Here is a 13,937-nt window from a genome sequence, read left to right as displayed (position 1 = left end):
CCAGTGCCTTCCTCCACCCGGTGGTTGCACTTACCTGGAGGGCCTCGGCAGGGGCTCCGCCTTCTGCGTATCCATTCCTCAAGGTGGTCTGGGGATGCTCCACTGCCGGGACCCTCACAAGGGGGAAAAGCTGCAGCTTTGGACACAAAGCTGCCATTGAGAAGTTCTACTTTTATCTGTGAACCTTAGTGTCCTGATACGTCATGTGTGGTTATAATGCCAGCCCTGGGGAATGTGTGTAAGCAGTAAGAGTGAGGTGTGTGAAAAGTACCTGGTAAATTCTAGAATTTAGCCCTCACTCAGCACCCGTAACTCACCACTTGCTACGCCACGGTCCCAAGGTAAAGTTTCAGATCAGTAAACATTTTGCACCATTAGCAGAGAGTTGAAAGGGAACAGGAAATAGGCCTTGGCTCCTCACCCCTTTACACAAAGGGAAAGATCCTGACACGTGTTCTGAACTGCAGAGTCCCAAGGGCCAGGAAAGCCCTGCACTTGACCACTTCATGGAAGTCACAGCTTTCATTTAACCAAAGTGGGTCCACTGCTGTTTAAGACAGAAGCTTTTATTTTTATTCATCCAAATGGGGAGAATGCAACATGTCAGGGCATTACAGGCAGACTGCAGCAGCCAGACAAGAGGACCAGTCTACGGCAGAGTCCGACACAGTCAGTGCGAAGGAGCCACAGTGTGGGTGCTGGAGCGGCAGAGAGTCCCTTTGGATGAAGGCCAGGCATCCTGGACGAGGCACTGGTGACAGTCCACACATGCAGGCTGCTGCTTCAATCACGCTGGAGGTGTAAAGTTCAGTCCTACATGGAATCACTGCCCCCGAGGGCAAAGAAATTCCATGGCAGTCGCATTTGCCAATGTTTTCAACATAATACACAACATAAAGTTATTGCCAAGGACTTTGCAAATTATACTATTTACACTTGCGTATTCAGAGGGGAAAAAACAACACAGTAAATAGATACAGATAGGTATTTAAATTGATACCTAAAAAACTACCTTGGCCATCACCAGACCAGAGTGAGAGTAAGCTAGAGCCAGGAGTCCAATGTCACATGTGTAACGGTGCAGTAGGGAACGGCTGTCTACCCACACATACACCCGGCCTTCTCCAGGCCTCCTGTACTCCCCGCCCTGGGGCTGAGGCCGAGCAGGGCCACCTTGCTGCTTTATGAGAGAAGCTGCTTCTCAGTAACCCTGGGCTTCAGTTCTGAGCTAGCCGTCTCCTTTCCACACCAGGAAGTCTGCATGGAGGGGGCGGCAAGTCCTACGGGCCCCTCTCTGGGAGTGCCACATGGCCCTGAGACCAGGGTGTGCAGGCCGTGGAGCTAACCGGCTGAGCGAGGCCCATCAGCCTCACTGCTCCTAGAAGTGTCCTCACCCTAATTACGGTCATCTCAGGAAGACTGTCCTCTCCTAAGCCACTTGGACCAGACGTTCAGCATAAGAGGCCAGCTGATGGGTTGCTGGCGAAAAGCCTGAGTACAAAAACACTTTGGGGTAAGTGCTGCTGAGGGCTGACGTATATAAAGTCTGCCAAGTGAAGGGGCTCGTGCCTAGAAGACCAGAGGAACAAAGGCAGAGGACCCCCCCCCCTCAAGCCCCAGGAAAGGAAGTGCATCTGGAGTTGGGAGACCGCACGTGACACAGCCAGAGCTGCCTGGGATTCCTGGGAGGTGTCAAAGCTAGGGCCCTACTCAGGGCCTTGAAGTTGCCTATGGTTTGGCTCCCCAGCTGAGTTTCTAGAAACAAGCCTTCCTCTCCAAGAAAGGTAGTAAAAATCGGCAGCTAAGCCACCTCCCATGTAGCCACAGCCAGTCCCACCACCAGCAAGCCACCGCATTGAGTGAGGGGACAGGTAGCTCTTGGTGCTCCCTCTATGATGACACAGGACTGGTCTGGGAAAGGGATGTGTCTAACGGCAGCACTTCCACCACCAAAGGTGAGAGAAGTGTGTGGGGAATCGGGGCTGCCTGGCACGGAGTTCCAGAGCTCACGTGGGCATCCTCACGACCTCGGGGGTCAGTGCGGCAGACGATGTGACTAACGGACGGGTCCCAGGGACACAGATCAAGGAAATAAGCTCATGTGGAGCAGCACGTCTTGCCCCTGACACAGCAACTCCAAGCCTGAGGTGGGGAGCCGTACCCAGTCCGGAAAAGAGGCGGGACGTTTAAAATGCAACTTAGTACGTTCCCAATGGAGAAGGGACTTCTGAGCTAACACGCCTGTCCCTACCCTTAGTTTCCACGAACAACAACAAATCTTTCCAAAACAGCAGAAATATTTAGGGAGGAAAAAGCCCTTCTGACCATCTGTTTCGCTAAGCAAGAAAACGGCATCAAACCTATGCTCCTGAACTAGAAGAGGGCAAGGGCCCGGGCCAGGCTCGAGCTCCAGAGGGGACGGTGGCGGCCGACAAACTGACGAGCGCTGCCCCGAGGCCTGAGCTGCAGGGCAGGACCACAGCTGCGGCGTAAAGCCAGGCCCACCTTGGTCCTTCCCCTTCCCCGAGAAACGCCTACGAAAGACACAAGCAGTGCTCCTCGGGCAAGTCCCACTAGAGAGTCCCCCCCCCTCCCCAAAAGGGACAAAACCAGGCAGCAGTCTGGGAGGCCAGCCCTCCACAAGAGGGAGCCTGACAAGCCCAGGACCAGCATCCAACATGCCCCGGAGGCACAACCTCACCGAGACGTCCTTCCCTAACCCTGGCCTGGTTCCCGGCAACCACAGCAGAGGCCCACTGCCCCACCGCCCAGGGTGCTGGCGGACCACGCAGAAGCCACCTCTCAGGACAGCGTGGGCTCCCACGGGCCTATGGAGGAGTCCGTAAACAGCAAGCGCACGTGCACTCAGAGTAGTTGGCTTTTCTCCGGACCCCAGGGGCTCCCTCGTGACAGCTCCCAGCTGTCACACCTCACGGAGGCTCAGTGAAGAGCAGCTCCCTTCACCTGCCTAGAAAACTCCAGCTGGGGGCGCAGGGCAGGGGTGTGGATGGCTGGGAAGGTAGAAAGCACTGTCTGGGTTTGTCTGCCCCAACTACACTGAGCACCTTGGGGCAGGCACCATGAGCGACTCCCCTCGGGCGGTTTGTGAGCCGCAGGCTGTCAGAAGGCCTGTTCCGGGAGCCGACGGCGCACGGGCATCTTCTCTGTGAACCCTCCTGCCCTGGACTCCACTCGCTCACACCGAGGCCCCAAGCCAAAATCTAATTCCGGTTTGAGACCAAATGTTTGTCTTACCCATTTAAATGGTTTTTAGGATAGTGAGAGAGAAAAAGCCTGGAGATGGAGGATTTATCAGGCTCTGCCAAGTCCAAAAGGTGTGCTCACTGGCCCCCTAAAGCCAGCAGCCAGAAAAACCAATTCTCTGGACCTCTCCTTCCTACTCAAATACCAACACTAACCCAACTCTTCAAAACTGAGATACCACTTGCAACCACAGATCTGGTCTTCTACAACCAGAGTGACATTTCTAAAATGCACCTGTGATCACAGTACTGTCCTAAACACAACCTCTCACTGGCTCCCTAGGGCCCAGAGAATGAGGCCCATGCTCCTTAGCCTGGCATTCAGGGCCCTTCCCACGCGGGGCCCAACGTGCCTGTGTGACTACACACTTCTTGGTGTTCCACTGACTGTCCTCTCCAGAGCAGCTTCCTAGAGCCCTCCTGACTTGCCTTAGTCCTTCACTCACTGGAGCCCTATCACCTTGGACTTCCTTGAGCCCTTTCTGTTCTAGATGTTGCTCTTACCTGGCAGTGCCCCCCCCCCCCAAAAAACCTGTGGTCCTCCTGGGCCAGGACTGCCCGCCCCTTCCTCCTCGGCGCTCACACAGGTGCTCAGGAAGCCTTTGTTTCAGGTGGGCAGGCCAGGCAGCAGATGGAAGAAAGTTCCCAGGCATAAGCACAGAGGTGAGTCTCTACAGTCTAAGGCAGGGATACACAAAATATGGCCCACTTTTTTTTAAGTCCAGTTTAAATACAGCCATACCTGTGTTTATGCACCATCTCTGGCTGCTCTTGCATGACGACAGCTGCGCTGAACAGTCACATCTGAAAGGTTTACTATTTGGACCTTTCCAGAAAGTTTGCTGACACCAGGCCTAAGGGAATGCTCCCATGTACTTCCACATTACGACACACAGGTGATACTTCTATGGCCCAACAGAATAAGACGACAAGTTACAGACAAGCCCTCAGGTCTTGGCCACCCCAAAGGCTGACAGGATCAAGGTCTCCGTGCCCCTGGAACCTTGCATAGCTCTGACCTAAAGGGTCAAAACGACAGCTGCCTCTTAAGCCCTAATCCCCAGGAGAGCTGTGTAAGTAGCAGAGGTGCAGAAGCCCACCCGCACTCCTTTTGGCGGTGTTCCAGCACCAGCTGTCTAGGATGAACCAGAGACGGTAGGACTGAGCTAGACACCAAAACGGGGGGGGGGGGGGTTCTTCCTTTCTCTGTGTAGCAAATTTGCAACTTCCCACTAACTAAAGCCTGTGTTCTGCAGATGTTGAATCCAATGAACTCCAGACCTTGCCCAGGTAAAGAAACCAAAACATTGCTTTTTTAAAGAGCAGAGGTCCTCTATGAACGGACACCCAGTACTTGTCACTCCCTTTGGCGATGAGCCCAGGAGAACAGACACAGAAGCTCAGGGCGAGGGTAAGATGCCGACTAACCAGCCTGCAAACCTCTCTATCCACCGCCAAAGAGCCACTAGCCCAGAGAGCACAAGAAGAGGGCTCACAGCCCCCCCCCCACTTACATAGACCTGGGCCAACCAAACCCCCATTTCCCAGCCCAAAAGAGACGGCCTTTGCCACGCTGCTACCCCTCTCCCACTGCCCACTCCTGCCCTCCCGACACGTGCCTCCCTCCCCACACCTTCCCCACCTTGGCCCCAGGTACCAGCTGGCATCAGCAAGGACCTCCGTGCTGCTCCGGAAGGCCATGCCCTATTTGTGCACACCGTGCCCACTTCTTGAAAGCTCTTCTCACGACCCCCCTGGCAGACCCTCATCAGTTCAGATGCCAGTCTCAGCCGGAAGGCCTCTGCCACTCCCATCAAGGCTGCTCAGGTCCTTGGCCTCCTCACAGGCCTGACTCCTGCGTGGAGCGGGAGGCACGCCAGAGTCCTCCCCAACAGAGCATGCCTCTGACCTGGCCAGGCCCGAGTTCCCCCTTCCCGTGCACTCCACCTTGGTCAGTGGTTTCACTTCCTCAGTTGTCTAAACAGAAGATCTTGACATTTTCTCCAGCTGAAAGAGCCTGGGAAATAGCAGTAGGCGACTGAGTGTTTCCCAGTGAATCCATGTGCCCGAGAGGGGGAAGCGGTCCCATCCAAACCGAATGCCCCGAGGAAGAGGCCCCTCTGCGCTGTGCACATAGCTGGCGGGCTCAGACTCCGCTGGGCCAGCGGCCTCACTTCTCAGCACAGCTCAACCCCCAGGGCGGCCCTGGCATCCTGGGAGGCACACATTAGCCCAAACTGCCCAACCAGCTTTCTATCGCCGTCTTTAACCTTCCTTCCAGAGCCATATACAAGTAAATCTAACCCTTTAAAACAGCTGACGGAAAGGTCCGAGATCTCCCCAGGTCTCCCCAGCAGCCTCAGGGAATCTCATTTGGAGGGGCCTTCAGCTTTCTCAAGTTCCCCAGGTGCCACCTTCCAGAGACCTCTCACCTCCTGGATGACGTCCACAACAGTTCCCTTAGTATCGCCTCCACGGACGTGAAAGATGTTAGCAAGCTCCACAACTGAGGACACCTCCATGATGGGAGGGTCCAGTGAGGTCCCAGCGTCCGAGCACTCCGGGAAACAGGTCACTGTGAGGATGACTTAGAGCACACGGTGAAGGCCTAGGCAGGGACGGGCGACGGCCAACAACCAAAATGTGGACGAAGCTGAACATAAAAAGCCCCTTCCAACAGCATATTCCCTCCCTGCCCACCAACCCCTGGGGGTCTCTCCAACGGCAATCACCGGTCTACACTTATTACAGAGTTATAGTACAAAAAGTCAGTATGGAAACAGACCCAACCGCGCGGGCACAGCAACCGTCACAGATTAGGCTGCCAGGCCCAGGGTTCGCCAGTCCCCCGAGCCCAGGGGCAAGCTAACCGTTCCTCCAAAGGAACCAGAGAAAGAATAAGCCGGAATGAAGTCTGGATTCTTTCCCCCCCCACCCCCCCCCACCCCCGACATGGCAGGGGGCAGGGAGAGAGGTGGAACATTGGTTTTTGCTAGTTTTGTTTCAAACCACACAGGCTACATTCCAGAGCATGGAAGAGAGGTCAGTGGAATGCCTCACAGAGACGAAGGGAAACTGGTGCCAGACGGTTTGGGAAGCAGGGCAGGCAGCGGTCTAGACCAGCAAGACAAACCACCAGCACCCAGCACCGTGCTGTCAGAACGGGTGGGCTCAGCCACTTACTGCTGTATAATTTGGGGCAAGGCATTTTGGCTAAGCCTCCATTTCCCCATCTATAAAAGGAGATCATTTCTAGATCCCACACTTGTTGTGTAATTCAAATCTCGTCCCCAAGAAAGGGCTTCTGTTAACTCCAAAAAAGTGGAAGGCCTGTTATTTCTTCTGTGTGGTTAACAACTCATGAGGAGCCACAGCATTTTGCTGCGAACAAGCTGGGTGATCTGGAGAGCTCTCCGGGCTTCAACATCTGTGCCTGCACAGGAAGAAGAGGGCGTGCTGCTCCACACTGCGGGGGGGGGCGGCACTGGGAAGGAACGGCTGCTAAGCGAGTGCTGGGCCAAGTACCCACTCTCCCCACACACAGGTCACCATTCTGGAACCCGTGCAGCCTGGGTTTACAACAGCTCCTCCTTCCTGCTCCCCTCCAGCATCATGGCAGGTGGCAGAGAAATGGCCAGCTGCCAAGGACGGTGACTTGGGATGACACAGGACCACCTTTCCCTGGAGAGGATTCTGCCGCCATCCGCACCCCCGCCTACCCCTAGGCAGAGACCCAGGTGGCAACTGTTAGCAAAGGAGCTGGTGACATGGTCTGCGGCAGTGGGAGACTCCGCACAGTTCAGAAGAATAGCTCAAGTGCAGCAATTCAGAGACCTCAAAGCCATCCCAGCAGGGCTGCCCAAGACCTTCAGGCTGGCCGCCTTCCCTGAAGCCTGGTCTGGGAAAAAGTCCTGGCAATCCGAACGGGCCACTGCAGTCCGGCCCGCCCCAAGCCCTGCTTGGCACAGGACAGCTCCGGCACTTCTACCCCAAACCCGAGCTGCAGGCCCTCCAGGCCCCTCTTCCCTTTACCTTGTGAGTCAGAACCTTGCCAGCCTTGAGAGTCTTGGCTCAAATCTTCTAAGACATCCCCATCACCAGTCTCTGGCCAGAGCGCACACTCAGGAAGCATTAGCTAAATGAAAACCTATACCTCAAGTTGTCACTGATATTCAAACAGAAAAAACAAGCTTGAAATACAAGGGCTTCCTTTGTTTATACAACCACACCTAAGTCTTCTAGCCTATCTTTCCAGTTACAGAATCTTTTCCAATTGGTCTAACAGAAAATAGCCCTATTTCTAAAAGGTGAGGTTATCTGTTCCAGAACAGCCTCAATCAGAGAGCCTGGCTTCCAGCACAGGAGGACCCTGTGGGCTAGGACCCTGTGACCTGGTGTGAGGTGTGAGGCCCCCACCGGGCCTGGCGCAAGGCCTGCACCCCGCCCTCCCACCGCCCAGCGCGCTCCCCCGCTTTGCCCAGACGGCACCCACGGCACATGGTGTGGTGAAAGAGGTTTCGGGGTTTCATTCCTAACTCCAGCACTGAACCCTGAGCCTGTTTTTTATCTGACAATGAGAACATCACCTCCAAGAAGGTTGTTTGAGAAGAATGTCCAAGTGCCTGGCACACACACGACATTTCTCCCTTCTCTTTCTGCTCCTTCTCCAATCTGCTGCTGCCCACAGCCCAAAATGACAAAATGACCTAAACAAAAGGCTACTGTTCACTTCGTTATGAGAGAGATTCAGCTGACAAGTGCACACAGAGACCATCCGCCCCAGCCGTACAGAGAACCCAGGCAGCCGGACAGACTGGGCCCCAGGCAGTGCGAAGGGAATGCCCACAGGGCTGCCTGGCTGACCCCGTTCCCTCCGGGGTCAGCAGCAGTGAAAGAGGTGAGGACCACACGCATCCAGTCAGGACGTGCTGGTCAGTCTCCCATCTGCTGCCTGGGGGGGGGGGGGTGCACGACACCCCCCGGTAGGGGCAGCTCACTTGGCAGAAATGGCAAAATTCTGACACACATCACCAAGACCGTGCTTAGGACCAAGGAATTAAGGCGTTAAAACCGATGGGTCAAGGGGAGAAAAAAAAAGAAAGGCCCTCTCTCAACCTTGGCTCAATGAGGCAATGATCCCACCAAACAGCCACAACTGGGAATGGGAGGACTTCTGCCAGGACATTAGATAACAAGTATCTCTTAGATTTAAGAAAAGCTTCTTGCTTTTGGGGGACAGCGAGAGAGTAGGTGGTTGGAGCCTCCCTGGCACTGCTGCTGTCGTGTCCCCTCCTCTTTCACTTCCCATCACTGCTATCATTTAAAACAAAGCAAACAAAAAAGGCACATCTTGCCTATAACGCAAATCTATCTTACTTGCCTTTAAAGGTAGTGCTCAGCCCCTGCCTACATCGTTTTTATCAACTCCGAGCACCCCAGAACTCGGCCTGTAGGGCCCGCCTTGCGGACCGCGTGCCGGCGGACAGGGATGCTCCGGCCCATCCCTCCTCGGAGGCACCTGAAGCCTGTGCAGAAAGGGACGGGAAGCTGTACGTTCAGCCAACAGCATCAGTCTCCCCATCTACCCGTCCTTCCTTCTGCTCAAGAGACAGAGAGGGATGGGCGGACGGATCCAGCTGTGTTTTCCGAGAGAGTAGCAGACAGGGGAGGCCTCACGTGGTGGCGAGTGTGGGTTATTTCCAAAGCGCGGGAGCAGACCGTAAGAGAGAAGCTGCAGGAACGCCATGAAGAGGAGCCGGGGAGTCAACGGCCATCTGAGCACGCCCCCAGGCTCTCCGGTCCGGGCTTTACAAGAACTTGTATCTGCCAACACTGCTGAGCTCTGGATGCTGGATTCCAGGCCTCACTGTAATCGCACGCCTCTTTTTTCTTAATAACGTACTGGTAGGAAACTGGGAATCAGCAGGTTGATATTCTAAGCTCAGGCCTTTTGAAGTTCTAAGCACACTTAAACCCTGAAGCAAGGCCTTCCGAATCCCTGGCAGCACGCTGGCCAATGATTTCTCCACCTCAGCAGAAACTTCCAGTCAGCAGGGACATGCAGCGACCTCCCCACACTGCCTCACTCCTCAAGTGTTGGCTCTGTGTTTCCGGTCTAGTCCCCGGAGGCCAGGAGTCCTCTCACAGCCGGGAAGCACCTCGAACCTGTGACTGCCAGGGAACCAGTGCAGCTCCCCACCCCACCCCCCAGCAGGCCACCTGCCTGCCAGTACAGCCTCGCTTCCCTCGCGTACCTTCTGTCCCTTCAGCCAACCACGGTAAGAACTGCCAACACTGACCGAGTGTTTCCGGTGCACCAGGTACTATTCAGAGCACTTTGCGTGTATTAACTCATCTAATTCCCAAGCCCCAGGGGAACTACTGGAGGGAGGAAAATACTTTGGCCCAGATTCCCACATGGTTTCTAGTCCCTATTTCTAGCTGTGCTGTAAAGCTTACATAACCTAATTTGCACTATGGTGCTATTTTTTTAAATCTCCAAAGATCACTGCTTCAAGTATCAATGGAAGCAGTTAGCTCCTACCTAAAATGATAACGTGGGAAAGGATATCTATTCTTATAACCAACTCAACTTGAATTCTTGACTTAAGACAATCTTTCTAGAAGATGGGATGAGGAAGGGAAGAGACCCCGTGTTCCGTGAGAAGCACCAGCATGTGCTCCGGAGGTATAACCGCTGGAGAGAAACCTCGGCACTGAGAGTCACCCGGGCAGCAGGTAGTTTCTGGACTCTGTAGCTGGGGTTCATTTACCGCCCGTCTCCCTGCCAGGCCTCCTCCAACCCTGAGACACCTACGGTCACCACGTGGTGTGGCATCAGAACCTTTCCTGCTCTGAGGACCTCAGAGACCCCCTATGCCTCACTCCCCACCACCGAGGGCGCACTGGCCCGCGCCGAGTGGGAGGTATGGGAGGCCGTTCACAGAGCAGGTGGTTTTCAGCTTTAAGTGTTCTTAATGTCCCTAGTTTTCAGGGCCCTCGACTGCTAGAAATCCAACGGGGGGGGGGGGCCACACATCTGCAAATCTTGTTCATTTCCGTAACTCATTACTGAACATTTACCTCCTCTGCAGCTATTAAAGAAATCTAATAAACAGGCAAGTTATAATGAATGATTGATTGCCCTCACTTGTCATCAAAAAACGGTGGTCAGTGTTTAAAACAACCACTTTGGTCTTTGCTATACTATAAAAACTGCTTAAAAAGGACTGGAATAATTATTCTTCATTTCATTCCATTCACTTACTTGGAGAGAGAGGTCCAGGAACATAGACCAGAGTTGCTTTCAGGCTCTCAAAACTGCCAGGGAAATATTTAAAATGAGTGAATTTCCAAACGATGGCCTTTTTAGTGGTGTCAGAGGGCCTATATTATTAAATAATTTATAAATAAACTACTGATCAAGGTCATTACCCTCTGACACTGCTAACGCATCATCTGTCTCCCAACCGAGGATATTTGTTATCAACCCAATTTCACCAACAAGGACACTCTCAGACTTAAAATGCTTTGACCGGGCAGTGTTCTGTTCTGCTAGTGCCCAGAGAAGGCCCTGGCACGTCACGGACACTCGGCTGCTGGATGAGGACTGGAACGTACGTAGTCCTCCTCAGCTAGGCCTGACGCCACCTTTGACGGGTGCCAAAGCCACACTGGACGTACATACAGATTCTGTACGGGAAAAACGCTGTTCCAGCAACCTTCAAAGTTAGCAATAAAAAGAAAACCGCTACTGAGAGACACATAAAACATGAAATTCATTTTAATCTCTATGTATCAAATACGGCCTCGGCACAGAACATCTCACACATATGAAATGTACTCACGGGACACACTAAATGAAATGAAGCAAACCCTTATTAAAATATTTGGCCTAACCCTCCCAGCTTTGAAATGAACTCCATGATGGTTGAGGAAGGTGGGAAATGAAACTGTCTAGCTACCTGACCTGGAAAAGACAGACGAACTGCCTGACGTCTATTTGGTCTCTGCAGATTGGGTATTTACCATTCTGAGTCTTGCCAAAGTTGGTTCTGCAAATAGTTAGCTTAACTCAGTCAATGACATATTATTTTTCCATAGTTACCTTAATATTTTGGTTTTTTTTTCCTATTGCTTTTTCTTTTAATGGCTTCTTTCTGCTGCTGTATTGGGACATACAACACAGATCAGAGATCTGCATTTCTCAGAGAGGTCTCCCTCCTTGAGAAATTGGCACTTTGATCCTCCGCTTGCATAACAGCTACATAGAAACAAACGGATCCTACCAGCACTGTTACCAATCTTGCTGCTTACGAAATTCCAGCACTTTGGCCCAAAGAGTGCCCTGACCTTAAAGTCTTCTTAGGTGACTCTTCCCACCACCAAATTCTTTTACTTAAACAGGTCTGTGTGTAATTCACATATATGTTATAGCATACGTTTCTACACACATATACACATTTAACTCGTAAAAGTGAAATCTCTCTTGAATAAAGAGTAATTACAAGGGTATTAAAACAAATGCTGAAAATAACTATTTTACATTTAGATCATAAACACATTCAAGGTAATTATGATGACATAAGACCTAAGAGAGCAAATACATCCTGTATGATTGTCATATATGCACGTTGTGTTCATTGACTTTTTCTCTTTAATCAGAAAATAAAAGAGCTTACCTTTGTTTACTGAGACCACAGCTTACAGTCACTAGATCTCAGCCTATTTTATACAAGTGATATGGCTACGGAGGTCCGAGGAGAACGAGAATAAAGTGAGATAAACGTGCTGAAAACTGCTTAAAAGTATTAACCTGAAATACACAGAGGGTCCAACACCAGTTTTAAAAATACATTAACGAGGTATTCCCAGCTCTTCAATTAATAACGGTGACTGACTGATTCATGATTTTCAAACATTCACCCAAATTTTTAAAAAAGAAAGAAAGGCTAATAGCAGAAAAATCTATCAGTGGTTTGTTCCCAGGCTAACGGTTTCTGGGAGACCACGACCGACTCCGGACCCCTTGCTGCACGCACCATGCACTGCATCTCGTCAGCATGAGGTATGTTGGGAATCTATTGGACCAATTACCTTGCACAAGAGAGGGGGTGCTCCTGCAGCCGGAAGAAACCGGGGCTGCAGGCCACATCCCTGGCTGGGCGCCAGCCCCCATGCAAAGAATATGGCTTCAAGGAGGACCCCGATCTCTGAGAAATTATAATAGCGCTGACGCAGTCAGGAATGCAACTACCCAAGTTATGTGCTAAAAAAGTTTAAAAACCTGTCAGTAGATAGCACAGCTCACACACTGATTCTAAGTTCTACATTGGTCTGTAAACTCCCTGACAAGAGACTATGCTGGGAGGGGTTAAGTACAGATATTGCTAGGTTTCCAAAGGAAAAGTTTTAAAACAGACACCGTGGCTTTGAATAAAAGTATTGCTCTTCTTTAAAATGCTCAGTCACTGCTTTCCAGGGAAGGTGTCAGAGTGGTGTGTCTGAAAGCTGGAAAGCCTCAGAGGGTCACAAGGCTCTTAAGACCAGGACAGAAACTGCCATTTCAAGCCAGACAACCTGATGGTTCTAGAAGTCAGAGAAGAAATCTTGAGGGCCCAAGTGAATAATAAATGGTGCGACGCTCAGAGGCTGGCAATAGGGGCTGTCAATGAAAAAACCACCTACAGCGGAGAAAAGAGCAGAGAAGCAAAACTTGGTGTTAATTTCACAGAATTTGGTGAAGCCAAGAGCTTCATTTATATTTCTCTGCTCTTTCAGCTGTAAGTGGAATTTTCATTACAAAATGGAAGGGTGGGAAGGGCGGGGGGGGGGGGGAGGGGGACACTTAATTCATTACAAAATTTAAACAGTTGAACTTGCATGGTTACCACTTCTAACAAAGGACTGACAGCTCAATTATTTTAAGTAAAGCAGAGAAATGTAAAAGTTTGCAGCAACTGGGCAGGTTTACAACATGGTTAGTAACTTCCAACAAACAACAAAATTAAAAAAAAAAAAAAGACTTGGTAGAAACCATTTGAAATGACTGCCATCATGGTGGAAAACAGCACAGCTCCCTTTTCACCAGTATAGAGGGGTTACATTAACGAAGCTGAGTCAGCTACTTCAAAAGAATTTTCTAAAGAGAAATCTCCAGAGAGATTCCAACTTGGAATGCAAATTTGACGGATCAATTTCAAATAACAATACAGCTGCAGCTGCCAATTAATAGTATTCCAGAAACAAAAAGGACGTTGTAAATATTTAATTAATAAAAAACTGGACACTACCAGCCATGCTTTTTCTTCTCAGTGATGGCTCTGTTTCATCCATAGGTCAGCAAAATGAGTCAATGAAACATGAAAACTCCCAGCTGCAATGGGCCCTCTTGTTTATGTCTAGCCACTAATGCACAGGATGGGAATGATACGTTCACAGCTATTTCTAGCAAGTGATGAGGTTTTATTAAAGTATCACCCACCACTAATAAAGACTAAAGGTCAAGGAGCAGAAGTAACAAGTCATTTTGCAATAACTACATATCTGAGAAGTGACACTGACATTTGTTTTAAATCGCCCATCTTGTTCTCATTTCGTGGTCCCCAAAGAGATCTGGTACACAAATTTGCCGTATTTCGTGAAGCCCATTCTCACTGATGGGCACTGTTCAGC

The 13,937-nt window shown here is 51.2% G+C and overlaps 1 protein-coding gene across 2 annotated transcripts in view; it reads right to left on the bottom strand.

The window, feature by feature from the left end:
- Positions 1–545: 545 nt before the first annotated feature.
- STRBP (spermatid perinuclear RNA binding protein) overlaps positions 546–13,937 on the bottom strand; it is a 143,479-nt gene continuing 130,087 nt past the window's right edge. For both annotated transcript variants that reach the window (XM_029920024.1, XM_029920025.1), the window contains one exon: positions 546–792. In XM_029920024.1, the coding sequence (XP_029775884.1) occupies positions 788–792 (5 nt within the window). In that variant the 3' untranslated portion in view covers positions 546–787. The remainder of the gene's footprint in view (positions 793–13,937) is intronic.

This window comes from Suricata suricatta, chromosome 13 (genome assembly GCF_006229205.1).
Source record: "Suricata suricatta isolate VVHF042 chromosome 13, meerkat_22Aug2017_6uvM2_HiC, whole genome shotgun sequence".
NCBI classification, from domain to species: Eukaryota; Metazoa; Chordata; class Mammalia; order Carnivora; family Herpestidae; genus Suricata; species Suricata suricatta.
This window is presented reverse-complemented; position numbering and strand designations above follow the sequence as displayed.